Source organism: Scatophagus argus, chromosome 19, assembly GCF_020382885.2.
Source record: "Scatophagus argus isolate fScaArg1 chromosome 19, fScaArg1.pri, whole genome shotgun sequence".
Classification (NCBI taxonomy): domain Eukaryota; kingdom Metazoa; phylum Chordata; class Actinopteri; family Scatophagidae; genus Scatophagus; species Scatophagus argus.
The window spans coordinates 8,820,142-8,847,257 of NC_058511.1; the positions used below are offsets into that span (position 1 = coordinate 8,820,142).

At 41.4% G+C, this 27,116-nt stretch overlaps 1 protein-coding gene across 3 annotated transcripts in view; it reads left to right on the forward strand.

Annotated features, from left to right (window-relative positions):
* stxbp5a (syntaxin binding protein 5a (tomosyn)) overlaps positions 1–27,116 on the forward strand; it is an 87,886-nt gene that overhangs the window by 36,958 nt on the left and 23,812 nt on the right. For all 3 annotated transcript variants that reach the window (XM_046372637.1, XM_046372638.1, XM_046372639.1), the window contains exons 6-9: positions 8,629–8,763; positions 15,603–15,666; positions 16,509–16,592; positions 25,909–26,032. In XM_046372637.1, the coding sequence (XP_046228593.1) occupies positions 8,629–8,763; positions 15,603–15,666; positions 16,509–16,592; positions 25,909–26,032 (407 nt within the window). The remainder of the gene's footprint in view (positions 1–8,628; positions 8,764–15,602; positions 15,667–16,508; positions 16,593–25,908; positions 26,033–27,116) is intronic.

The window sequence follows — 27,116 nt, forward strand, 5'->3', positions numbered from 1 at the left end:
AATTGTGACACATTAAAATGGAAAAAAAATGTCAGCTGAAAGTGAAATCAGGCTAAAGTCAAGCAGGCAATGCTTTGAAACAGTAATCTTGGTGTGATGCACTGCATGTGATAGACAAAGCCATGCAAAAATAACCATTTGATCACGCTTGTAAAATTGAATGTTTTCATTTGCCAACGTTGACAATGTTCTGAGATACAAGACGATGAGTGGTGTGCAGAATCACCTCCTCTCAAGTAAGTTAGAGTCCACTGTCTCCTACAATCACACATACAGTGATTACCCATCAGAACCAATCATATCATTGGCCAGTGATCTGTCACAGTCAAAAGTGGTGAATGGGTTAAACGTCAGAGCTAATGATTTGAGACAACGCTGATGTGATGGACAGGTGGCCGGCAGCAGCTTTTAAGGCGCGTTGTGTACTCGTGGGAGCGCTTGACCGCCTCTGACATTTACTAAGCACCGCCGTCCAACTCAGCGACCTCAAGACACGGCCACGGAGAGGAGCGGAGAGTGATTACATCTCAAGAGACGTGGAGATGGGAATGAGGAGCTACAAAGTCACATTTGGAACAGTAGAGCTCAACATTGGGAAGACGTGAAAGGAACAGAAGAAAAGGCTTTTGAGGAAGAGCAAAGAATTTGAGAAAGGATGGATGGAATTGCTCATTGATTGTGAAGGAGAAACGGGTAGCAAGAGCAGCAAGGAGGCTTTAGAGGCACCAAACATCCAACTCTCTGTTCTTCACATTTCAAGAGGAAAAATGTTGGCTTTTAGCCCTTGTAATGTGTAAACTATGGACAGAGAAAATTCAGATACAGTACTTCAGCCTCATGAGTGAGGCAGTCTTGTTAGTCGCATTAGATCTCTATGTCTCACAGAACACGCTCCTTGTATATGTGACAACATTCAGTGGATAATTCAATACAATGTACACCAGATGCCCTTAATATTAAACAGGATTTGTGTTAACCTCGCACTTTCAAGGTCACAAAGGTGGTTCACCTTCTCTTACCAGGATACATTGCCAGGGTAACATGCTCGCTCATACATTGTCCTGTGTGTTACCCTTTAACCATGTGACATACTGACATCATGTCAGAGGTATTTCTCTTCACGTGTATGTAACAGGCATATATATATATATATATATATATGTATATATATTAAATAATCATCGACTGATTGGCTTATTGCACTAGCAAGTCACATCTTTTGCTTTTAATGTAGTTAGTTCAGAGAAATGAAAATGCTCATACTTGGTGGGTTTTCCAGTCTTTTCCTCTTTATTCAAGCAATACATATGAAATAGCCCCCCAGAGCGATTATTACAATAGCTGCCCCAAAGGAGCAGCCTCCAAAGTTAATGGGACCATCACAGTTTTGTGAGGACCGCCTTATTTCAGCTTTCCTATCACACAGTTTAGCCAAGTGTCTTGTACTCCGATAAGATTTTACGATCTCCTTCATCTCCAAAGGCTACATATGTTCCTCTGCTTTTTTTTTTTAAATTCTGCTGAAAGATGCATCCACCAGGTTACATCTTTCATTTCCAAATTGCTGTTAGAAGATCTCAGTTAGAAATGTCATCTTAAGGTAAGAATGGTTATTGAAGTTAAGTCAAGAAACAGTGTAGCTGGTTGCGTTTAAGACACATTGCTGGATTGAATCAGACAGCTCTCTAAAACCTGTTAAAGTCATGGTGACCCACTGCCACTTCTCCCACTTTCTATCTCTGCTCCTTTGGTTTTCCCCTCTCTGACTGTTTGTTCACAGCTTGACTTTAGCTTGTCAGGGTGTAGAGGACAAGGCAGCCATTTCCTCCATCAACAAAAGCACAGTCACCCAACCAGAACTGCCACAACAGCCTCCTAACAGGGATCCACAGAATAAAAAGAGCCTGTCACAAGTCAAATGAAACACTCATATGTAAAGAACTCCACATACTTCTAATTAAATTAAGATTCACAACAAAAGTTTACTGTATTGCTATTCACCTGTATGTTTAGGAAGAGCTTTAATATGTAATATTTAATACTTGACTTATATGGATAGACTGATACCATCTGCATTTTGAGCTAGAACAGTGAGTTGATAAGCTCAGCATTAGGACTGGAAGCAGGAGGAAACACCTGGCCTGGCTCTCTTCACTGTTCAATAATACTGAAACCAACACCTCTGAAACCAGCTAATTAACCAGCCTAACTCTGCAAAGTTGGATGCAGTGTGTTCATAATTGAACTTCATCAGTAACTTTGGACAGAGCCAGGCCACTGTGGCTTGTTTCCTCGTGCTAAGCTAGGCTAATCGCCTCCAGCTCCGCTGGTTCTGCCGTTGAACTCTGCAGGAAAGTTATTAAAGGGTTTATTTTAAATGAGTTAGCATTCACTAGACACAGCTCTCTTGTGACTTGTGTCTGCTAGCATCAAAAATTTGTCTTTTTTTCTATTAAATATATTTTCTGCATAGCCCTAATTCGCCTAATTCACCCTAATCTATAGGCTGTCTGTCATGTGAGAGCACGAGCGCCTGAGCACTGGAGCGTGTGAATGAAATGCATCCCAGTTATTCAATTTGTGGTGACAAATGTTTGTATTTGTAGAAAGAAACTCACTCTATCACTATACGGTCCACACACATGTAAGCAGCTCATATCAATGATCATTATTATTATTATTATTATCATGCTTTTCAGTCGAACACTCACTTATTGTTTGCCACAGCGTGCTTTGACTGCCAGTCACAGTCTGCCAATCTACACAGGAGTTTGATATATGAGTGTTAATAGCTCACGCAGTTTCACTAATCTAACTAGTGTCTGTTTCTTGACTTAATCCAAAAGGTTGGGTTGTGTGGAAATTCAGGCAATTTGTTTTAAATTACAATTTTTCTTTTTCTGAGACCCCCTGCCATTTATGTTTCCAAGTTTGCACCTCCATTTTACAACATAACGAGGCACCCATGTCTGAGGGACCGATTCCAATACTCCACACAGAGCCTTCCCCTCCCACCTTGCTTCCTTCTTCTCTCCTACATTCCCCTGATAAGAATTTGAGTTGATGGGTGAAAGCAGTGTTGCAGAAAGCCCTCCAGTGTCAGCATCCATTCATATCAGATCACAGGCCCTAGGAGAGAGGAGAGAAGGGAGAAGAGGAGGAGTTGAGACAGTCTGGGCCTCAGCCAGAGAGCAGTGAGTCAGTCTGTGGGTAGGAGTGTGGGGAAGGAGGGAGCGCAAAAGAAATCCTGCCGAGTCATTCTGGCGTAGGATGCTCTCGTCACCTCCTGGCCTCACAGGAATGCACTGCAGATGTGGATGCCATCGTCAGCACTGGGTGATATGATGGGAGATAATAAGAGGTGGGAGCCAGGGTCATTTTGTGTAAATGCATGCACACAAGTACACATGCAACACAAATGAGGCTTGATCTCTCCACATTTACTTGTTTATTGGTAAGGTTTTTAGATGATTTTGTTGATATAGCTGCCCCATGTCTCTGCTGCAGCAAATACATCAGTCATTTAATATTGGACTTTTAAATAGCCTGAATCTTAGGTTGGATCCCAGCTGGAGTCACAGCCCATTTTTGAAAAATACACTTGAACCTTAAAATATCTGCCCTGTAGTTTGTCAGCATTGCTCGTGCATTAATACATGGCTTTACAATATATATTTTAAAACATATAGCTTATATAGTTTACTCACACAGGCCTCATTAAGGTTGTTGCTGGGCTGTTGATCAAGGATTATTCCATCCACAAGTTTTTCTCTCTAACTGAATTTTGGTTAACTGAAAACAAAGGCACAGGCTTGGACTGATTTTTGCAGGTGTTATGTACTGGATAGATGTGTAGACAATCTGTGTGTGTGTGTGTGTGTGTGTGTGTGTGTGTACGTACACTCAGTGTGTTATCAGATTAAATTCTTCTTAATTGAGACGCTGTGGGAAGATTGGGGTCTCTGGCCTCTCAGATTAGAACAGACTCTTCCATCCAATCTGGAGCTTTGCCAAGCAGATGCTGTATGTCACTGACTACTATTCCACTGATGTTCGCACTCTTGTGCATACAGAGAAACAAGGAACGCAAGGAGGTAAACCCAGGCGCACACACTCGAGACAGACCTGGTACATTTCAGCATAATGTATTCAAAACATTTGAAATCAGAAGGTTCACAGGATGGTGAGGCAGGCAAGGGTAAAAACCAGAAAAGCAATCCAAGCAACACCAAGTCAAACCAAAAAAGTCCAGGGAAAAGCAAAGCAAAGAAAGATCCAAAAAATACAAGGAATAAACCCTTGGAAAAAAGGACTACAATGTTAGACACCCAAGACAGACAGGTGAAAACAAAGGGACAGGTGAAAATAATCAACAATCGCAAAGATGGGGGGAAAAAAAATAATAAATGGAGGAAGTGCAAAACAAAACATGACAGGTAAGGAAATTAACTTTCAAACTAAAACATGAAACAACTAACAAAACCCAGCATAGTTCATTAATTAATGTGTTTGGATACACTGTGTTTTGCCTAATAATATTCAGTGTTGTATTATGTGTCCCATTACCGTAATGCTGCTGCGGTGACACACACATTATTGGAACCAAATCATTTATTCTTACCGCATTATTGTCAGCCATTCAGCAGTTAGGCAGTTGCTTTGCTCTACAGAATTTAGTAAAAATTAAAAGAAAAAGACAAGTAACATCAGGTTAAGGCAGTTTATATCAAAGTATTCAAACCGGTGTCTTTGTAATGACAGACAGCTACAGATTACTCAATTTACATCCTCAATCCTCTTTGATAGGATCATCACATAAAACCATGCATTGCAAATGATGATTTTCTAAAGTATCCCCCTCTCCCCATTTCATTTGCAGTGAAGCATGCTCTCATCCGTCCAGCCCACAGTTCAGTTAGTCTTGGAGTTGTATGTGTGTATGGCAGGCGTCTGTCATTTCTAAGGCAATGTGTTTGGCCCGGAGCCTGCAAGCTGGCAGCTGCCTTTGTGTTGTCGTGACCACTCAAAACTGGAGATTACACCAGGAGACACGTGCGTGCACAACCAGTGTGAACACGACGAATCGCATACATAAATACACTCGCACAAACGCTTTGGTGCATATTCACGTGCACGCAGAGAAGTGGACTCGCACACACTCTCCTAAACTGCAAGCAAATTTGTATAATTATGCTCCTGACACTGCCTCTCGATTGGCCCTCTCATGCTGGCTCTCAGAACACTTGATCAGCTAGCTTGTCTGTGCGCACATACACAGATCACACATATTTATAGACTACATACATTTATGTACACTACATATATAATTACATTGCTGACATGCAATGTATACATGCACAAGCATGAGCTTGTCCAAGCACATAAATACAGAGACAAACAGACATCCAGCCCTTGTATCCATAGATGGATTGCATTTGTTTGTGCAGATAGAAAAGGACATTAAATCCAGTGGACAAGTTGCCTAGTGGACATAAGTACGCCACAAGTTGTCATGAAAAGTCATGTAGCTCTTAGTCATCTTGCCTGGTTAAGAGAGTCTGTACGAGTGTGTGCATCTCAGTGATCAACTGTTCATGTTAGTAATGCAGATCGTACTGTTGCAGCCCTGCCTCCTTGATTCGTGTAATCTGCATATGACAACATATTTCATTCCAACAGTATTGTTTTATGGCAGTTTTAATACAACTAAGTTCTGAGTTCAGGTTTGTGAAATCTTGTTTTCTTGGTTAGAAAATGAGTGCGTTGAGTTTTTTTTCAAACTTTAACCAAACGTTTTAATAGAACTTTCAGAGCAGTGTGTGGGTGATAGAACATGAATCCCAGTCTTCTGCGTCAGAGTCTGTACATTATACACCCACTCATCCTCCAAAACTGTCCCTTAGACTTCTGTGGTCTTCAAAGATGTCACACTTCCTGATTTGGAAAAACAAAACCAGTGAGCACAAGAGAAAGGATTACAAGAGAAGTCATTTTGCTGTTAGAGAAACTGCCAGGTGAGAAATGAGCATGTTCAGCTCCATATTTAATTAAGCTAGGATGCATTCCTGCTGTATGAAAATGTAGGTTAGTGTGCACACATGTTGTTTTGTGTCTGTTGATGCCTCTCCTCTAAAAATTGAATTTATTCATGTTTTAGAGCAGAGCACAGGGGCAGAGAGGAAAGGTGTGTGTGTGTGTGTGTGTGTGTGGGGAGGGGTGAGGGAGGATATGCAAACTTTCTGAGCATTAAACATACAGGAAAAACACTGAAAGTCACTGCAAGGACATGTTTACACAGATTTGTTTTGATGTTATCTAGTTTTCAGTATGTTTATTGATTTTTCCACTACACAACAATACTTTCCGGTGCAACCCGACAAACAAACTCAGCTTGTAAACATAATGTATGCAACACAATACATACTGTACATGATGCGAAAAAAGATAAACCTTCTCTTAATAGAAATATCCAATCCAAAAGTAGAAATATCCAGTCCTATAAAAGACATTGTTTTTTGAATGTAGCATGCATGTCAAGTATCCTAGTCCCAAGTACGACCGTATTTGCACTGTGTTTTAGTTGAGACTTTGTCATTTGTGCAAGAAGTATGCATTTTGGTTCACCGAATGTTAGCATTTTATAAAGAGTCTCTTTATATTTGTCAGTAATACTGATTCCTATCCCAAGTACAGTAGCTTGCATAGTGGATCAATCACTTCCAAGATTAATCGTTAAGATTTTATTGATTTTTGTGCCCTGTATTATGTCTCTCTATTTTCCAGCAAGCTTAAGCTGTGGGCAGAAAGTCTGCTGGTGAACACCAGCAGTGAAAGAATTTGTCAAGCTGAAGGAGATTCTTTGGCTTGGTTGGCCCAGAGGTATCCTGAAGTAGCAGAAAAGTACTGGGAGGGTTGCTGAAGCAAAATCCAGGTGTGGGAGGAGTTCAGTGAGGCCATAGAGAAGAACTTTTGGTTGGCCTCAAGGAAGTTCTGGCAAAACAACGCGTCAAGAAGATAAAATGGGGCTTAGCCTAGACTGTGTTCAGCCGATCCACACTAGGGGTATAGTTGAGTGGAGGAAAGAGAACTTTGAGGATCTCCTGAAAACACATCCACTGTGGAGAAGGCACAGTCTGAAGACACAGGGGAAGACTTGCGCATGTCCATGGCTGAGGTTGCGAAAGTAGTCAAGAAGCTCCTGAGTGGGCTACTGCAGGAATATGGGGTACTGTAGCCATTGCTACAAACCATCCACTCCCTGTGTAACCAAAGTGAGAGCTTGGCACAAAACCATTGCATTGCTCTCTCTGGGTTGGGGGTGAGTTGCTGTCTCAATCAAAGCAGTTTAAGTATTTTGGGGTCTTGTTTTAGAGTGATGGAAAAATGTAGCGTGAAATGGACAGATAGATTGGTGCAGCATCAGCAGTATTGTGGACATTGTATCAGACTGTCATGGTGAAGAGGGAGCCAAGTCAAGAGGCAGAGCTCTCAATTTACTCTCGAGCTTGGACATCTGGAGGGTCTTTTAAGTGGAGCCACTGTCCTTCACATCGAAAGGAACCAGGCATCTGATTAGGATGTTACAAATCTCATTTGGCCTGGGAACACTTTGGCATCCCCCAGTAGGAGCTGACAGACGTTCCTGGGGAGATGGACGTCTGGAATTTGCTGCTTTGCCTGCCACCTAAGTTGCTTTAATTCCAGTTTTATTAATTTATCTCTGAAAAATTAAGATTTGATCTGATAACAGAAATAAAAACTCACTTCATCTCAGTGCTATATCCTCTTGTCATATCACTGCATAGCTACGTATAGCTACTATTAGTCTTTGACTTAAATCTGTGCAGAATCATGCTATTGCTAAACATAAACGAATCTGGTAGGAAGGCGAGAGAAATACTTACATGTGTCCTTCTTGTTGGAAATAGTGAACAAAATAATAGCACTGTCAAATGGATAAACTTTCTCTTCTGACTTTGATGATGGTCCTAGCTAAAGAACCTGGGACATTATCTTGTAGATACAGCCCACTGAAGTCCATAGGTGTAACTCAAACCCCCATGCAAAATCAAAAGGATCACCAGAGGAGCTGGATGACCTTGAAATATTAGCAAGCCGGATTTCCAAGGTTGTACATTATTATTCCTTAGATGGATTGGAGGTTGAGTCGGTGGATGGATGAAAGAACAAAATGATGACAAAGGGATGAGAAGATGAATGGATAGCCACTGTTAAGGAGGGAAGGGTTTATAACCTCTCATTAAACTTAAGTCTGATAGATGGATGAAAAGAGGAGATGGGGAAGTGATGATGAAAACAGGAGAATTATGGGTGCCTCTTCGCCCTCATGTAGCCTGTAGGTCTGGAAAGAAAGGGCTGATTGAATGACTCAAAAATCTCTTTGGTTTGCCACTCTCATCTCGACTGCTTCGACCTGATGGAGTGGTAAATAATCCTCTCAGAGTTTTGCATAATTTGTCTGTGGTTATACTAAGATGTTGAGTGATTTTTCAGAGAGGCTTGTGTGCCTCGGCTGTCTGTATATTTCACCCGGATTCGACCGTCCTTTCTTTTCCTCTGTCATCCTTTGCTACCGCTTTAACACGTCTCCTCTCGTTCTCTTCACAGAATAACTTTCTGCCACCTGCCCTTCCAGAGTAAATGGTTGTACATCGGCACAGAACGAGGGAACATCCACATCGTCAACGTGGAGTCCTTTACGCTCTCAGGCTATGTCATCATGTGGAACAAAGCCATTGAACTGTGAGTGTAACTGCCCACATGTCACCCTCTGATGTTGCCCCACACTCTTAATGCCTCCAAGTTTCCTTGCATTTGCTCCTCTCCTCTTTTTTCTTCTTCTTCTTTCTCTTTTTCTTCAAATATTGCACAATTTGACATGTTGTATAGGTTTTCTGCCCATTGTGGAGGTTCTCACCCAAAGGGAATCATTCATATGTGCATCAATATTTGAACTCTGCAGGCATGAAACCCGTATTGCCAGCACAGCAACACTGTTCTCAGGGTCTATCGACTCACCTTGCAGCACTTAACCGAGGTGAAGGATGCTGTGTAATCAGTATCTTACCGTTCAAAAGGTTATTATAGTTTAAAATTAATGAGATAAGAAAGAATCGTTAAGCAGTCTATCATTTCCAGGCACGGTATCGGACTCCAGGTAGTGAGCGACCTGTCTCTTTGCTGTTTCAATGGATCTGTCTGCTTGACAGGCTCCATTTTGGTTCCCTGCTGTAGGGACTTAAATTATTCACTGGAGCGTTTTGCTTCACGCTTCCCCCTCGTCTCCCTCTCTGTGTGTGTGTGTGTGTGTGTGTACAGAGAGAGGGAAGAGGGGAGGAGGCGGTGGGAGGGTGGAACAGGTGTCTGCTGAGATCAGTGTATGGTACACACAGACGACTCGTCTCGTCGACAGGGCTGCAGGCAAGAAAAGGCGAGAGTGTGTGCTGGGAGAGAGAGAGAGAGAGAGAGAGAGAGAGATAGAGACGAAGAAGAGGGAGGAAGAGTGTATGACAGAGAGGAGACGGGAGTGGAATGGATGAGACAGGGCTTTTGCCTGGGGAGAAGGACATGCAGGGAGGAAGAATGATGGAGGAGAGGAACGGAGTGGTAACAGAGGGCAGAGCAGAAGATGGTCCAGAGCAGAGGAGTCATGCAGATAAGAGAGGATGGAAAGGATAGAGAATGTTTCCAATTAAAGTTGAAAAAAGGTCAGAATGGGACGGTAAGGAGTGATAATGATGATGTAGAGGGTAGATGTGGACGATAAGATAGAGAGATAAATACTGTGGCTCTTCTTGACTAAAGGACAAACAATAACTTTAAGTTTTCTTTGCTTAACTCTAATCACCTTCTTTTCTCCTTCACCTGTACAGTGCCGCTCACTCCTCCTCACCTTGTTTCATGCAAATGTCAAGCGCTTTTACCCCTGACCATCCACACATTATTTCAGCACATCACCTCTATTCCACAGTCTGTTCCTATGGACAAGTTAATGCACCTCTGGAATGTTAGAAATACTTAACACACCAATTCTCACACACACTCACAAAAAAGGGAAATTTATTTTTTTATTTCTTATATAAAACCTACCATTTCATCTGGAAGGATCTGAACCCTAATGTGCTTCATACGTAAATCTGACAAGAGACACAATAACAAGAACCCCTTAAATTTAGAGTTCAGTCATTATTTTGATGGTGGAAATGTACAGATTTGTAGCTGAAATATTTGTTTTTCTTCAGAAAACATAAAGCTATGTTTTAACTGTTTCTATTTTCTGGTTTGATGAGAAATCCATTTTGACTGTCCTAACCGTAGCCTCTGGCGGGATGTTGCTAAAAGGTAGATTAGTCTTTTCCAAAACTTGGAATTTGTATTAGACTGCATTGTATTAGAATTAGAAATATAATGTTTCACTTTCAGGCAGCATGTGGTGCAGTTGTTAACGCTGTTGCCTCACAGCAGGAAGGTACCAGAGTCGAGTCTAGGTCTGGGCCGTTCTCCCTGTGTCTGCAAGGGTTTTCCAAAAACATTAGACCCTGCGTGGATAAAGCAGTGTAGAGGATGGATGGATGTTATGCTTTCACATCAAAAAAAAATATCACACAGTCTTTAAGAAGAGTTTTATACAGCCTAAATATCCCCTTTTCTACATCGCAAACTGCAGAAGCAGTAAATATGACAGCAGATTCACCATGTTGTTGTCCATTTATATTATCAATCCACAATGACACTTACTTACAAATTATAAGTGACACACGGTATATTATAGGTTGTAATATTCTTGAACCATATTGACCTGCATGTGTACATCTGCACTCCTCTTTCTAGTGTTCCTACTCTTTCCTGATATCTTATACATCTCCACAACTGCTCTCATCCTTCCTCTCATCTCCATTTCCTTCTACCCACCCAAAGATTAATTATACTCATTGTCATACATCATCTGAGTGAACGTTCTACTCTGCAACAGCTTTGTTAAGCCACAAAACTTTCTTTGACATGTTGTTGTTGTTTTCATCCAAACTGTACAATTAGTTTGAGGAAATGAGGTTTCCACATGTTTTGGATCAGGCTTCAATCACTCACACAGCCATTCTGCGGGATACTTTGTCTTGAGTATGGCAGCAGTGCCAGGAATCGATTCTCAGATTTGTTGCATATGCTCTCAGTTTGCCTATCGGTCTGACGTACGAGTGTGCGTCTGTGGTTTGCTTTGATGCAGATCAGAGAGCTTTGAGGTGACTCTCTTGTCCTCTCTTCTTGTGTCTCTCTCTGCCAGCTGTGGGGTTGGTAGGGGTGGAGTCCAGATACAAAAGCTTCTCCTATTGTTCTCCTCTGATGCTGTCGTCAGACTGAAATTGCAGTTGGAACCAAGTGAAGGCGAATTGGTGCTGCGTCGGGAAGTCGTGTGACTTGAAATGTATTGACAAAAATGTTTACAACAGTTGTTGAAATTATTTATCAAGTGAAAATGCCAAACAACTGCAGTATCTGCACAACTGCTTTTCTGCTTCATATCATCATGAATTGATTATCTTTAGATTGTGAACTGTCAGTTAGACAAAATAAGCAATTTGAAGATGAACTCTTTGACACTGTGTTGGTCATTTTTAAGAATTTTAAAGGATTTTTTATTGTTACTCAATGAAATTATTGTCACTATCACAATCCGGACTCAGGAGGAAATAAAAAAACTGTAAACTTACTTAAGCGCTGATAAATTTTGTTGTAGTTAAAAAAAGAAAGAATGAAAAAAGAATTGAGAGCAAAATCAAAAGGGGTTGTAGGCGCTTGCAGGGAAGAGGTCTGCACAATTTGGGTTTTTTTTATATCCAGTGGAGCCCAATGAGGGTGCAACACACACACGCACGCGCGCACACACACACACACACTGCAGACCCACATATAGTGCTATTGACAGCATCATTAAAGATTTTATTTCAAGCCCTGCCTGCTACACCTCTGTTCTATTGTGATTGCTGTAATGAGGGTAGGATATGGTGTGTACTGGGCCCATCAGGCCTCGGGCCCTGCTATTTGGAGACAAGCTGCAGTAGCCGTGCCAGTGGCCCCAGGCCTGGCCTGGCCAAGTACTTTCTGTGTTTGCATGAATCATGCCACTGTTCCCAAGCTACTGTACTGGAAAGACTATTGGAGAAACACATATCCTACAGTACATGACCAACTGCATGGCACCATAGTTCAGTCAGTGCTACAGGCATTGAGGACACTGCAATAAGGCCACATTTAAATCTGTGTTTATTCACATGCATAATTTGTCTGCATGTATCCACTGCATATGCAAGAATGCTTTATGCATTTGTACCTGGCAGCATCTGTGTGTGTTTGTGTGTGTGTTTGATTTGATTCAACTAGACGGTCACAGGGAGGGAGGGAGAGTCGCACACAAGTGGGACGAGAAAAGGTAAAATGTTAACAGCTTGCTATGACACATAATTCACGTGAACACACTGGCCTGAAGCCACTTCAGTTCCGTCCTCATTTCACTCTTCCATTGAGGACCCTGAAGGTACATTAGTATTATAAATTCTCGTTTGAACTTTTCATGCCTAAGTGTATGTTGCTTAGTTCTATGGTTTTATGTGTGAGGTCCTCAGCTGGTATTCCTGTGCAGTGCTAGGGAGGCATCACATCCTTAAAACCATATTTAGTGTTTCCAGGAGCAAAGGTTGCAGGTGTGGGCTGGGTACCACTGACTTTCTCCATTGCCTTCTAACAAGAAAGTGAATTCCCAAAATATTGAACTATTCCTTAAACTGCAACAGAGCTATCACATAATGGTTGTTTCTGTTTCTTTTGTTGTCTTTCAGTAAGCTTTTAACCAAGAAGCAGCACACTGCACCATGCATTAGCTGACAATGATGCTGTCAGTCAACAGCAAGAGGGGATCTAAAGTAAAAAGCTACTATTTTGGTCTAAAAAACCTCTTCATGTACTAACTGAGGTCAGGAGGATGAGTACAGCTGGGCCCACACTTTCATCTGGCGTAAACAACCATACACAGCTATCATGTAACAATGACAACTCAGCTTTATAAATGAGCTTTGCATATGTGCTCCTATGCATTGACACATACACACACTGCTCACAGTCGACTGAGGTGACCTGAGGGCACAGATGATGTAGGTGTGCTGCAAGCGGGCTGCTCGAGCCATGTTGCTGCAGAGACGCTGTCATGGTGAGTGCGCCTGTGCAGCCTCAGAGTGTCACCCACGGTGACACCAGATGTTCAGGCCTTCACTGAGCATGTGTGAGTCAGCGCGCATGTGAGTCTGTGCAGCCCTCAAATACATATGCTGTGCTTTTATTCATACATGCATCTCAGAAGTCATGCGTTTATTTAAATTCACATATTGTTGTTTATTTTGTGTGTGTGTGTGTGTGTGTGTGTGTGTGTGTGCCTGCACATTTTTAAATTCACTGAGGTGTTACCCCTTCCTATTCAAACATCCTCCCTGCATCATCCACACAGTCACAGACGGTTGCTTTGTGGTGCGTGCGTGTACACTTGAGACACTTGGAACACTTACTGTACATACAGCAATGGTCCATTTTCATTAATGAACTGATGGCCTCACTGGGTGGAATGAATGTCTGATATCCAAAGAAGGATATGGTGCAATAAAGGTTCATAACAGACGACTGGTTTAACTGAGAGTACCAACGGATGAAAATTTCCAAGATTTTATGATGCACCGAACAAGGATTATATTCGCCATGGGGCAATTAGTTGAACTTGAGTAGTCTTACAGTACTTGTGTGTGACATGAAAGACCTTGAAACAGTAGCTGAGAGACAAAAACGTGATGCACATAACTGCGAATTACACTCTGAGTGTAATGGCATGCTCGCAGCCACACGAACACGCATAGGAACAAACACAGCAGTGTGCACGTACGCTGAAGCATCCATCTATGATTGTGCAAAAGCCATCAGACACACACGTACACACACCCCAGTGTTCTTGTCCCTGAAGATCTTTTTTACTCTATATGCAAAACGCAGAGTCATTAGCAGTACGCAGGCAGCAATGTGTGGTCACGGGAGCGTGTTGAAGTAGTTAAGCAGGCGTTGTTTTTATGGGAGGGTTTGTGTGTTTGTGGCAGAGTATGGATGATTTTTTTTTGGAGCCTCTGTGCGCTCTGCCCATCCTGTCTCTGTTGCCATGGTGATTCCTTTATCTCCAAACCTGAACATGTATTTGTGGACTTTGTGAATGTGTTCATGTCAGATTTATTCCCATACAACAACAGGTTTTTAGCGAAACAGATTTGTTACGGAGTCTCACAGGGGAACGTGGTGAGCATCCCGCGTTAAAAACCCTAAAACAAGAGGAAACAAACCACGTGGGACAGGAGGCTGAAGCTTTTATGCAAGTTGCATTTTGTAATTCAGCACGAGGGTAATTGCTTGTTGTGGATGTAGGTTTTACAAATGGGGTGTTAGGGGTGGGTGTTAAGATGTGTCTTAATTGTTCTGACATGTGTGTGTGTGTGTGTGTGTTCATGCAGCTGTGGATGGCTTTTAGTTGAGAGACAGGCAGTGAAGGGGGATTAGATAAATCAACAGATTCAGCTGCAGCAGAGCTTAGGTAATAAGGCTCCAGCACAAACAGGCTAAATATAGAGACAACTGACTGACTGCCTGCCCACTAACTGCTACCTTCTAATGCACTCTCACACACACACACACACACACACACACACGCACACGCTCATATTGCTGTAGATGCTTCCCTTCTTTGGCCCTTTGCTTAATTTCATGCAGACACATGGGGCTAAACTTACAAAGTGGAGTTTGCATTTCGATCCAAAACACGTATTTTTATTGGAATATGTGCATTTTTATAATATCATCACCATATGCTGTCAATCACCCTTAGACTTTCAAAATAAATAAAAAGATGACCTGCTAAGACACAAAACAATGTCTTCCTCTGCATCAGTTACATTTATCTGCGGCTATGTCCTATTCCTCTCCTTGTCAGCCATTCCTGCCCTTGCTCCCTGGTATTGCGGTTATGTTTCGGGCTCTAGCAGTCACTTTCTTTCTCCTGTGACCTTCCCTGGCACTCTTCAGCCCACATCATCTCTTAAAGACAGGGCAGGTTAGGTAAATTCTGCTGCCACGTGGCACACACACAGAGGAGATTTGACATAAGGCTGTCTGGAGGGTAAAGCACAGACAGGAGAGGGAGAGAAGGGGGCAGCCGAGCATTTTGTGATGTCTTCTCAGCTGACATGCAAATGGACACGCACACATGCACACACATACTCATAGCCAGCGGGGACTGCCTGGCCTGACGGAGCCATCCATCACAACCTTAAGAGAGCTTATGTCTTTGAACAGCCTTTTAGAGCCTTGGAGTGATTGGCAGCTTTGTCCTCCCTAGCAAACCTCTTCCACAGGTTCAAAGGCACTTGTTTCCCACCATAACTCTTGTCATACATCACTGTGAACTGTATGCCCATGATGTTGATTTAATGTCTGAGTACTGAATCATCGCTTAAAGAGAAAAACACTCCCTATATGTCTCTCTCTTTGTCTGTTTTTATAAGGTCCTCCAAGGCTCACCCTGGACCAGTTGTCCACATAAGTGACAACCCCATGGATGAGGGCAAGGTAAAGGACAGCATCTTTTTCTCCACACACATGCAAACATGCAAATACATGTAAAAACACGTATTTGATATTGCATATGTCGATGTTGAGAATAGACAACACCAAGTTTCAGTGATTCAGTCAGCAGGTGTGAAACCAAATGCATGACTCAAATTTTCCAGTCAGCAGACATTTAGATCCACTTTAAATAGCGATTTACTCAGTGAAAATGGTCAGCTTATCTGCTGCTTGAAGCTGCTTGAACTGCTGCGAAGAATAAGAGATTATTCTTACTATATTCTTAACTTGTAGACTCTATGAAAACCTCTGCACTGGTTAAGTTGTTTTTGTCATGCACCTCTGTGATTTGCTTTGCTTTTTAACCAATATGAAATATATAAGATTGTAAATGCAAAAATTATTTACCACACTCTCTCTCAAAATTCAACATTACTTTTTTGGGTTTTTTTTTCTTTTCTTTTTTTAGAATAGGTTGGGAGAATAATGACAAATTGCAAATTTAAAAAGTTTTGTATGGAAATTTCCATTGCACAACACTCGCTGTGTCAATTTTGTTTTAGATTAAAGACCAAATTTTGTTTCTGAAGTATTCAGAATTTGAAAAGAAAAGACATGCTTCGAAAAAAATCTTTTGGCATGTTCTGTTCTCATCTCTTGTGAACCGGGGCCAGCAGGTTTCTTCCTCAGCCCCTGTAGTCTGCTTATACCTGACTTCCTTTCATGCTGTGTGTGAATGTCAAATGTATTATTTCTTTTTTCCACCCATCATGGGGTCTATTCTATCTCCTCTCTGTCATCTCTCCTACCTATCTCACTGTCTGCCTGTCGCTCTTCCTCTCCAGCTTATAATTGGATTTGAGTCTGGGATCGTGGTCCTGTGGGATCTGAAATCAAAGAAGGCCGACTATCGCTACACTTACGATGAGGTAGGCAAATCTCCCCTATTTCCTTTCTTCTCTAACAGCTTTCAGTCATTCCTCCCACTTCTGATCTACAGAGTATCTTTTCATGTGGAAAATGGGAATTAAATTACATATTCATGAGCTGAACTGTATACAGTTGTGCAAGCGTTTTCTCCTTTTATTTATTCCTAGAACAAACCGAGAATTTGCAATAGTTTCTACAGCTGACGAGGCTTGTGAGTTGACAATTTGTATGTGCATCACAGACAGATGCCTCAGAGTGTTGGTGATGATGGTGATGGTACACAAAGAGAGTGCTGACAGTACTTTCTATGTCCCGTTTCATCTCAGAAGGATCGAGGGAGGCATGCTTGTCTTCATCGGAGCTATCAGCTCTAATGTGCCGTTTAATGAAGATGAAGCTGAAGTTTGGTTTGCCAGAGGAAAGTTTTACAGCCAACTCTTACTGGACTCACTAAATGGAGCGACGCCTGCGAGCTTAGTTCAGGCAGTCGACTCGAGCTGCACTGCTGTACACACGTGACATGCCTCACTCCAGACAATCATCTACCAAACACACCCTCCCAAGCTGCAGAAATTTCCCAGCTCTTACTCTGCCAGTCCTGTCTTGCATCAATATTGTTTCGTATTTTTTCAGCCGCATCATCACCACCCCAGCATCCACCTGCTGGCGCCAGCTATGGGCTTCAAAATGTTTGCACATCACTCCTCAATATCTCCATGTAAACATATCTGCAGGGAGCGATGAGTTTGGAGCTTAGATGCCAAACTCTAGCCATGTTCTGCTGCTGTAATAAAAAAACATTTCAATTGTGAGTTCTTAGACCGAACTGGATTTGCGCTAGCCAGCTATGACAGTAATGAAGACGCTCTTCAAAGAGATACCTCCGCTAGTGCTGCAGTCACAATGAAAGAAAAGATGTTTTTCATACAAGTAGTGCTATTTACACAGAAGAAGAGGCAGAGCTTCAGCATGTTTGTAGAGTGTGCCATGTACTCATGTTTCCAGAGTTGTACGGCACCTTTGCTTGCATATTATGGCTGTGAAACAGGGGCAACATTATGTTAAAAGGTCCACATTTTTAAAGCACTGAGTCATGTGGCTTTATTTGTTTCCCCTGAGGCAGTGCTGTGTTTCTATAAATATAAAGACACAACAATAAAAAAGAGATTCAGCATCGGAGCTGCTTAGATCTCCTCTGAACCTGGCATGTGTCAGATCTACACTGTGTCCTTCTGTTATCTGATTGCTTTGTATGCAAAATATTACTCCCACTTGAACAGCTGCTGTATTTGCATTATTTTTATGGTCTATTGTGGGTGTGATAAAGTGTATGCAGCCTTTATTTCTTTTGATGTAAGATTTGGTAATTGGATATTTAGACAATCTTGGGTTCATTCATATTAACTTTATGTATCTGAGCACAGTGTGACCTCCCACAGTCACGATGTAGAGTCTTAGTGGTAACTGAATATGACTGTGAATTGGAGATCTCATTCATGAAGTTGTCATTGAGGTTTAAGTCTGCTGAATAGTTGTGGCCACACGCCTGCACCCAGTCAGCGTGCACATGGTCATACAGTGTTGTCTGTAGTGCTTAGATGCCGAGCCAAACCGGCTGTTTAAGATAATGAGATTATTTCAACGCCCATGCTGGTGCTCACCTCATTGGCAACACCGTGGTGTTATATGCACGCTGAGATAACAAGAGTCACCGTGAACTACACGGACACAAAAGTGCGAGTGGATTTTGTATGTTCAGTACATATGGATCTCTCTCTCTGTCTGTGTGTCTTTGCCTTTGCTCTGTCTCCCTGTCTCAGATAAGCTAATATCCTCCCACTGCTCCGAAGGCATTACAGTCTCTAGTATTGAATCTCCCAAGGGAGCTCATCTCTTCTCTCCAGTTACACCTCTCTAGAGACTCGTGGTTGAGTGGGTGGGGGTTGTCGGGGACCTCCTAATTTCACTCACTTTGATTTCCACTGACGGAGCAAAAGAGCCTGCAACACATGACACTTTCCTCTGTTTTGGAATGTAATACCTCTGTTTTAGTCAGTAAATTTTTGACGTCTTTGGACAAAATTTCCATTATTTATTATTTCTTTATTAGTATATTAATTGAAGTGACATGCCTCTTCACCTCCTCTTGGCTCTGTCTTTTTGCTGGTCTACAAATCCAGATGTGCATTTAAGTCCCCTCAGATAATTAACGGCTGATTCAATGGCAGAAAGTCCTGCAACTTGTAATAGAATTTCAGCAGTTGCTTTGACACGTGCCTGAACACTCCGCACTGCGCTTTGGGCTCAGTAAGTTTGATATCATGGAGGAGGAATGATGACAAACAATTGGGAATAACTTGGGAGTGGGGCAGTAGTGTGTGTGTGTTTATGGTGCACTACCCTCTCATTCCAGTTAAGCCGGGGGCTCTCTGACCAGGGGCCTTGACGTGCTGGATGGTCGTCTTTTGCCAAGAGAGGGACCATGGTCTTGGCGAGGCTCGTGCTGTGGAGAGCAGGTCCTCTGAGGCTTGAGGATTTGCAGAGAAAGTGAATCCTTCACGAATGATGACAGACAATGAAGGCTGAACTAAATGTCCAACACCAAGATGGTTGCTATGGAAACATGGGCTCTAACTTGGCTCATTTCCACCATTAAACATGCATTTATCATTCATTATAAGCCAGTCACAGCACTTATTAGTTGCTAAGCCGTCATTCGTTTGCATCATGAACAAGGGCAATCTCTTTATAGCTTCTTGCAATACTTGTAAACAACACTGTTCATCCTGCTGCGCACTCCTCTTCCTGCTGTGTGCTTTTATTCAAGCATTATTTGCCTGAAAGCGCACTGCCAAGTACCAAATGATAATTCATTTGACGACAGTTTGACTAAAATGAACATGGACGGTTTCTCTCTTCTTCTTTTAAACAACAGAGTAAGCCAGCACACCATGCTGTGATGGATTCAGACTTTGGAATAAGCATGTCTTAAAGACTTTTTTTTTTTTTTAGCTTTGATAGAAATTTGTGGTTGTTTTAAACAAGGGAAAGGCAGTGTACGGTCTAGGATTTCAAAGGATGGAGATGAATGGGCTTTGTGAGTAATGTTGGCTCTTGCTGTATTCTTGGCACATTTTTAATGATTCTTGCAAACTTTCTCACACAACGTCAGCAAGCTGGGTGCACACAAGTTGATAATGATGAAATTGTTTTGACTCAAATGAAGGCAGTTTTTGTTAGTTATAGATGCTGTCAAGCTGCAGAGATGTCAGCAGATGAGGGAACTTGACCTGGCTCCCAGGCAGCAGCCAAGTTTACCAGTTCAGACAAACAGCAGAGGAGATAAAACTTTAGTTTTTACAAGTTCTCAAAGAGCTGAGTGAGCACACCTTTTACGCTGTGTCTTTCAGTGGATTGTGTATTATTAGCTGTGGATCAGCAGTATGGGTTTCCAGTGAGTGCTAGCCAAAGAACATCCGTCACCCTGACCCGAATCCACTCTGCTCCATCTGACTCAACACCTCAGTCTGAGTCTGGCCCTGCTGAATATCTGATATCACACTCAGACCGGAGTTTCCACTTCCCTCCTTCCCCTCCTGTTTATCGCAACTAAATCTTATGCATTTTTCTTTTCCTGTGAGTTTTTGGGAATTTTTCACAGTTTTAGTCGTCCTCATGATTTCATTATTTTCCTTATTTATTTTGACTTTTTTCTTACGCTGCCTGTTTCAACTATCTCTTTCTCTTTACCTTTTCTGCTGATCTCTTTTTACTTTTAGTCATATGGACCAGCAGTTTTGCACCCCAAAGCTCAGTAACTCTGTTCTAGAAGTTCTGGTGTGACTGTGATAACCAGAAAGTGGTTGGGCACGCATACAAATGTGCATAAATACAACCTACAGTACGAAACAGAAAAATGTTTGCTTCTATTTGCCTAGGAGCGAACCCCATTTCTCAGAGCAATTACTGAAGACCAACAATGACATAGTAAAAACTGTGAAATGATTCCCACAACCACTAAACCAATCATTACTTCATTTTCAAGTAATATAAAATGACTTAACTGCTTTTCGGTGGAGAAATTTGTGCCATTAACATATTTTAAAGTCAGAATTCTTACATTAAATGACTATATAGGATTCACTGCCAGAAAGATATGATAGACAGCTTGAACTGGATGTTACTCATCTTTGCTTTGGACCATCCATCCATCCGTTCCTTCCATCCATCCATTTCTTCCCTCTCCATTGTAACATTTCCACAGCCTCATTGGGGATCCCAAGGTGTTGCCAGGTCGTATGGGATATATTTCTGCCTCTAGAGAGAAGAAACCTCCAAAGGGAAGGTGCCCTTGAGGCATCCTAATCATATGCCTGAATCCCCTCAGCTTGCTCCTTTCAATGTGAAGGAGCAACAGCTCTATTCCATGCTCCCCTAGATGTCCGAGCTCATCACCCTTTCTTTGATGCTAACCCCCGAGACCCTACAGAGGAACCTCATTTTGGCTTTGCTTTGGTCTGTAGCAAAATACCACAAACATTATTGGATGGACTAGATGGTCTCTGATGGGTGAATGTTAAAGTTTTACCTCTAACTCTTTTGCCCACAGGATGGCATCACTATGTAGAACATTGATGGGTTACTGGTACTATTATTATATATTATTATATTATATAATATATTATATATAGTATTATAAAGTTAGATCATTAAAAAAACAATGCCCCATAGTAAAAAATAATCCATGGACAATGCAAAGCAGAGTATACAACTCAATCCTTAAAAATGTGATGTTTGCCTACCATCAAAACAGTCTGGGGGTCCTATAATGTAGTTAATAAAAAGAATCTAAAAATCTGAGCCTGTACTTAGGCACATGTGTGCTTTGAACTAAATGCTAATGTCAGTATGTTAACATGTTTACGATGACACTGTTAACAAGCTGATGTCGGCACAGTAAGCAGGTATAAACCAAAGAATTGGGAAAATTAAAACTGATTGACAATGATGTTAAATGAAACAGCAGAGGATCATCAAAGTTATTGCAGTCTGTCTTTGCCTCTTCTAAAGCCATGCATAAAAATCTTGGAAAACTTCATCACTAGGCTCTAACAATCTCAACTTTATTGGTATTTTAGGCGCATTTAAGAGTTAATGACTTTCCTGATCCCCCCGACATTTCATTTAGCACCCACCAAAACTAAACACTAAAGTCTCTGTTGTACTTTGCAAGTAATGATAACATAGCATATTTTTCATGCTCCAGTCATAGCTGATGATGGGGCATCATCCTTTTTTATACAGAAAAAGTCTTAATTGGAAGGAAGCTCAGAGGGGCCTGTTTCTTTCAGGGCTTACGCGTATATAATTACCACAGCACAAAAACAGAAACAGAATGGATTTCACGTTCCAGTACAAGAAGGGATTGCTCTGTGGAAATCACTGTTGACATACTTGCCCCCAAATGCTTGTTTTTTAGATTAAGCCTTTTTTTTGTTGAATGTTTTTCTACTTGAACTGAATTACCATCACTGTGTGAGCCCGTGTGTGTGTGGCACTTGAGGGCTAAGCTGTCTTGGCGTCCCAGTGTGACACAATGCTGGCAGAAGCTGTTATAATTAGGACGGTGATATGCATGTTTATTAGTATATCTATTTTCCTTCACCAATCTCAATTTGTGTGTTTGTTTATATCTTTGCTGTGAATTTGTGTGTGTGTGTGAGGACACACTCGCTCACGAAGTGTTGACTGAATTCTCTCATCCCCCAAAAGACTAATCTGTGAAAACTGACCTAATGTAATAAATCATGAAATTAATCTTTTTAATTGATATTGTTTGATATGATGAGTGCCATATGTTTCAATTACCCTTCTCATTTTCCAATTAAGCATAGTGCATGGTTCCCTATTGGAATCATGTACTGACAGAATTCAGCCTGTCGCTGTCAAAGCTTCTCCGAATGGGTGAATGAGAGCTGTTGCTCATAACTGTGTGATAAGTTCTAGCATTTTCCTGAAGGACATCTGTTATGAGAAATGAGAATTATGGCTACCATGGTTGTATGCCTCTGCTTGCTAGTCACATTGCAGTTTACAGCTGTGTCTGTCCAGCCTCTTATACACAGTATATATATATATGTATGTATATATATATATGTGTGTGTGGATGTTGCTGCAAACAAACTACAAATCCTCAGTTGTGGATGCTTCACACTAATCTTCAGAAGATCTTTACAATCAGCACAGTTTCAAGGTGTACACCGAAGATTAGAGTCACCAGTTCAGTATCTGACTGAATATGAAGTATGGTCACAAGCTGCCCTTCTGTTCCTGAGTTATGGTGTTGAGTAAGGGCCAGAAGTTGACCTTTGACCTGTCATCACTTCACATCACATCATTTTATTCTTTTTTCTCATTGTTTCCTACAGTTTAGGATGTGGCTAAAAACATGTTGTGTCAGATTACAGTGGCTTATACCTTTGAGCTTTGACCCTCAAAATCTTTTTGAGTCCAAGTGGATACTTGCACCAAATTTGAAGAAAATCCCTTGAAGGCGTTCCTGAGAAATGGTATTCGCGAAAATGGGACAGGTGAACAACCCAAAAACACAAAGCCTCCTGCCACGGCTATCTCAAGTGCAGAGGCATTAAAGCATCTTAGACTTGACTTCACTCCTACTTCAAGGTTGTCAAAATGATCTAAACTCATTATTTTTTTTGATACAAAGTGTTTAAAGCAATTCAGGTATAAGGTAATTCGCTTCAGTTTGAGAATGTGGGATTTTATTGAGTGGCATATGAGTTCATACTGCATTCAGCACACCTGATGTAACTACATCCACGCCACCTGACTCTACATACCAGTGAATCACTTCTGGCAACAAATCCTTAACAAACTGCATCCCACCGTCTCTGTCATTTGAGGACTGACATCCGCTGTCAGCTTAGATAAGACGCCTAAGCCATTACTCATCACTGCTCTAATTATTTCCAAGAAAACGGTCTTTGTGAACAGGAAATCAGGAAACTCCGTAACCTTAGAATACTTGAAAAACAGCGATGGAGATTTTAGAACTTGGGCCGTCTTTAGTTCATTTTTGCGTCTTTGTGGGAGTGAGAGGGAGTGAGTCATCAGCTGTGTAACAAGATAATGTGAGTCTGTGTGTCTGTGCAGCATGATGTCACATCACCATGGCTCTGTCTCATCGAGATCTCAGTGACCTGGAGGAAATCCCATTGAAAAAACGGATAATGAGACCTTTGAAAATTGTCAGGGCTGTGCATCCTAAAACACCCACCTCAGGAAGCAAACAAATCCTCCACAGTATCACTTTATTGGTTCCATCTCAGACCGTCTCAAGCCATGTAAATGATTATGTACTTTATCATCAAACAATAGATGGGGTCCATATATCAACCTTACCATCAATGTAACAAGTTAACTCAATAAGAATGGTTATGAAATTGTCTGCTCATCTTATCAAGTCAAGCCCTATTGTAAAACCATTATGATTCATTTCAGTGTTGATTTAAGCAAGTTACTGTAACCAAACAAGAGGTTCAGAACTTTGATGCTTATAATGCACTGATATAATTTTACCTTAGATTTTTGCTTGATGCTTAAAATTGTTAAATAACATTAAGAATTTGCTATTTTGCTAAGAGAAACCCCACAGGGGTTAAGGTGCGTTGCAACTGTACAGCCACCTGAGAAAAAGGTACCAAAAAAGGCAATTACGACTGGCTTGGTTAACAGGGTGGTCAGGCTTCAGTCCACAGTGGCCACGGCCGCCCGTCGCCCCTCCTCGAATCTGACACGCAACACTATTTGTGATTAATGACACACCAAAGGCAAAATTGATATTCATGTAAATAAATAGCAGCTTTAGCTAGAAGAGAGTAACTTAACCTGACCATATGCTCAAACTGGTATTAACTGCAAAGTAAGCACTCACTTCAGATGAGTAATGTGAGACGAGGAGCTGCATTTGGGTGGCAAAGCGACACTGAAAAGCAATGACAAGTTCATACCTAAGCAATAAATGGAGCTTTGGCAAGAATTGCAAAAGATAAAAGCATGCAATGTGAGAAGAATACCGAAGCAGTCAGTTATATTTTTCAGAAAATGCTAACCTTAATATTACCCATTTCCACTTGTTGTCTCTGAAACAGTATTTTCCTTGATAAAACACTAGGACTGTGGTGGGATGTATTACTGATGCTGTAGGTGCTCTGGGTAGAACAAGCCTCTTGGTGAAAATTCATTTGATGCACGTCATCATATTTGCTTAATGTCAAAACGTTCGTTGGGTTTAATTATGAGCCATGAAAAGGGCATCAATAAGCAAGGTTGCCCTTTACTGGCATACTTTGGTCATGATGTGTTTGTGTTTTCAATGATTGCTTGTCAGTCGATAAATCTTTGTGAGGCAGACTTACAGCGGCAGCAGGACTGTTTAGCTGACGGTGAGGATCAGAGAACAGAGAGGGCACCATCTCTCAAACCTGCCTGTCCTCATTTTTCTCTATTCTTTTCCTTCTTCTTCTTCTTCTCAAGATCTATTGGCTTTTTAGCTTATCTGTGTGCCACGTACTCCATTTCATTTTGTGTTTTTTTTTTACGCCTTTGTTTTGAAGCATAACTCAAAGATCACCTCTTAAACCTCCCCTCTTTTTACATCATAGACTTTTGTCATAAATCTTATCGATAATAAAATTGCAATTACTTTTATTGCCTTTTACAAACTTCTTTTCTCCTATCTTTTTTGAACTTCCTTGCTTACTTCTTTAATACACAAAACAGAGCAACCCCATATTATCTTTTACCTTCTCTGCTTCATGACATCAGATGAGCCTGAATGCACCAGATCAACTATGTTCCAATTATACTCAATGTTAGACATTTTTTGCCTCCAGTGAATTTGTGTCTTTATGAAATAGAATTCTTAAATTTATAACCATGTTAATAAAGCCTTGCTTCTGGCGTTTCTGAATAAAATGACCAATTCATTCCCACTTCTCTCCACATTCAGCTAAAGGGTCACATAAAAGCCTCTGCTATTATATGCATTTATGCCAAAGGAAATGCTCTGAAATCAGGGGCCAGACTCTTTTATCTCGCTTTCACCATCTGTTCGAGAGTATGTAATCCAGACTCGCATATGATCGTTGCACTATGTACCGTATGGCTGTAGCAATGCAACAAACTTGTAGTGTGAGGGAGATGGCGGCGCGTGATGTTTCATCCTGCTGAACCACTGACCCCCACTCTTGTACCCCTCTTACCCCTCCCCCACCACCCCCTGTTGTTTTCTAGGCGATCCACTCAGTTGCCTGGCATCACGAGGGCAAGCAGTTCATTTGCAGTCACTCAGATGGTACTCTGACCATATGGAACGTCAGAGGCCAGGGCAAACCTGTACAGACAATCACCCCACACGGTAAGGAGGTGGAAACACACCCAAGAACAAATGCACACTCGCACACAGAGTCCAAAATCACTTCCTAGCTCACTCATTTACTGCTCACTATAAAGATACTGTGTAGAGCTCACGTTGTGGTTATTCTTCAAGTGACTACTGCACTGTTTATAGAGGAACCAGGAAATAATCCCAGACACCGTCAAGTGCATGATGGCCTCCATGCAAAACTCCCACTCCCACATGCTTAACACATTGTGATTCCAGGATCATAAATACTACAGAGACCAAATTTTGGTTAAACTTAAGTTAACTACATGAGGTACGGTAAGGAATAGGGTTGAATATAAATAAGTACAAGATAATAGTACATCTGTCTGGACCTGCACACTGAAGAAGAAGAAAATAGCTAGCAGAGGTATTGATCAGTTTGAAGAGCAATACCTCCTTTTCAAAAATTGGTTTAGCATAACCCGAGACAAAAAAATATCCCTGGTATGAATGTTTTAAACTTGCTTTTAACTTACAAACTTGTTCTTACCACCAACAATGGAATGTTATAATGAAACATTTGTTCTTAGACATGCATCAGCTTGTATTTGATGCACTTTAATTAACACGTACAACAGTGATACTGTATGGACTGTTATAGTGTACTATGGGTCCTCATTACAGTTGAGGTGTGTATAGGTGAGTGCAAGTATTCATAATTTATATTAAGCCTCATCAGTCAACCTCTAGAAAGCAACAGAGAAAACTGAAAGCATTATGTGTGTTTATGAGTGTAGAGATAAAGCCTTATGTACCGACTGTAACTGTTGATGAACATGAACACACTGCAAATGTGGTATTTGTAGAAAGTGTTGCCAGTACAATATTGTTTGTATTGTACAATATTGGTTATTTCATCAAAAACGCTTCTGATTCTGCATGGTCTGATTGCTTTGGGGATTCTTTTTAATATAGCACAAGTCTTACATTACATAGTTCCAGTGCCTTCTGCCGTCCGTCAGTCACATGGCCTGCTCTGTGCGCACCGAAGCCACGCCTCGAGAGCCTTCATTCTCGTGGCTCCTTTATCGTTTCCTCATTTCAGGATTATTGT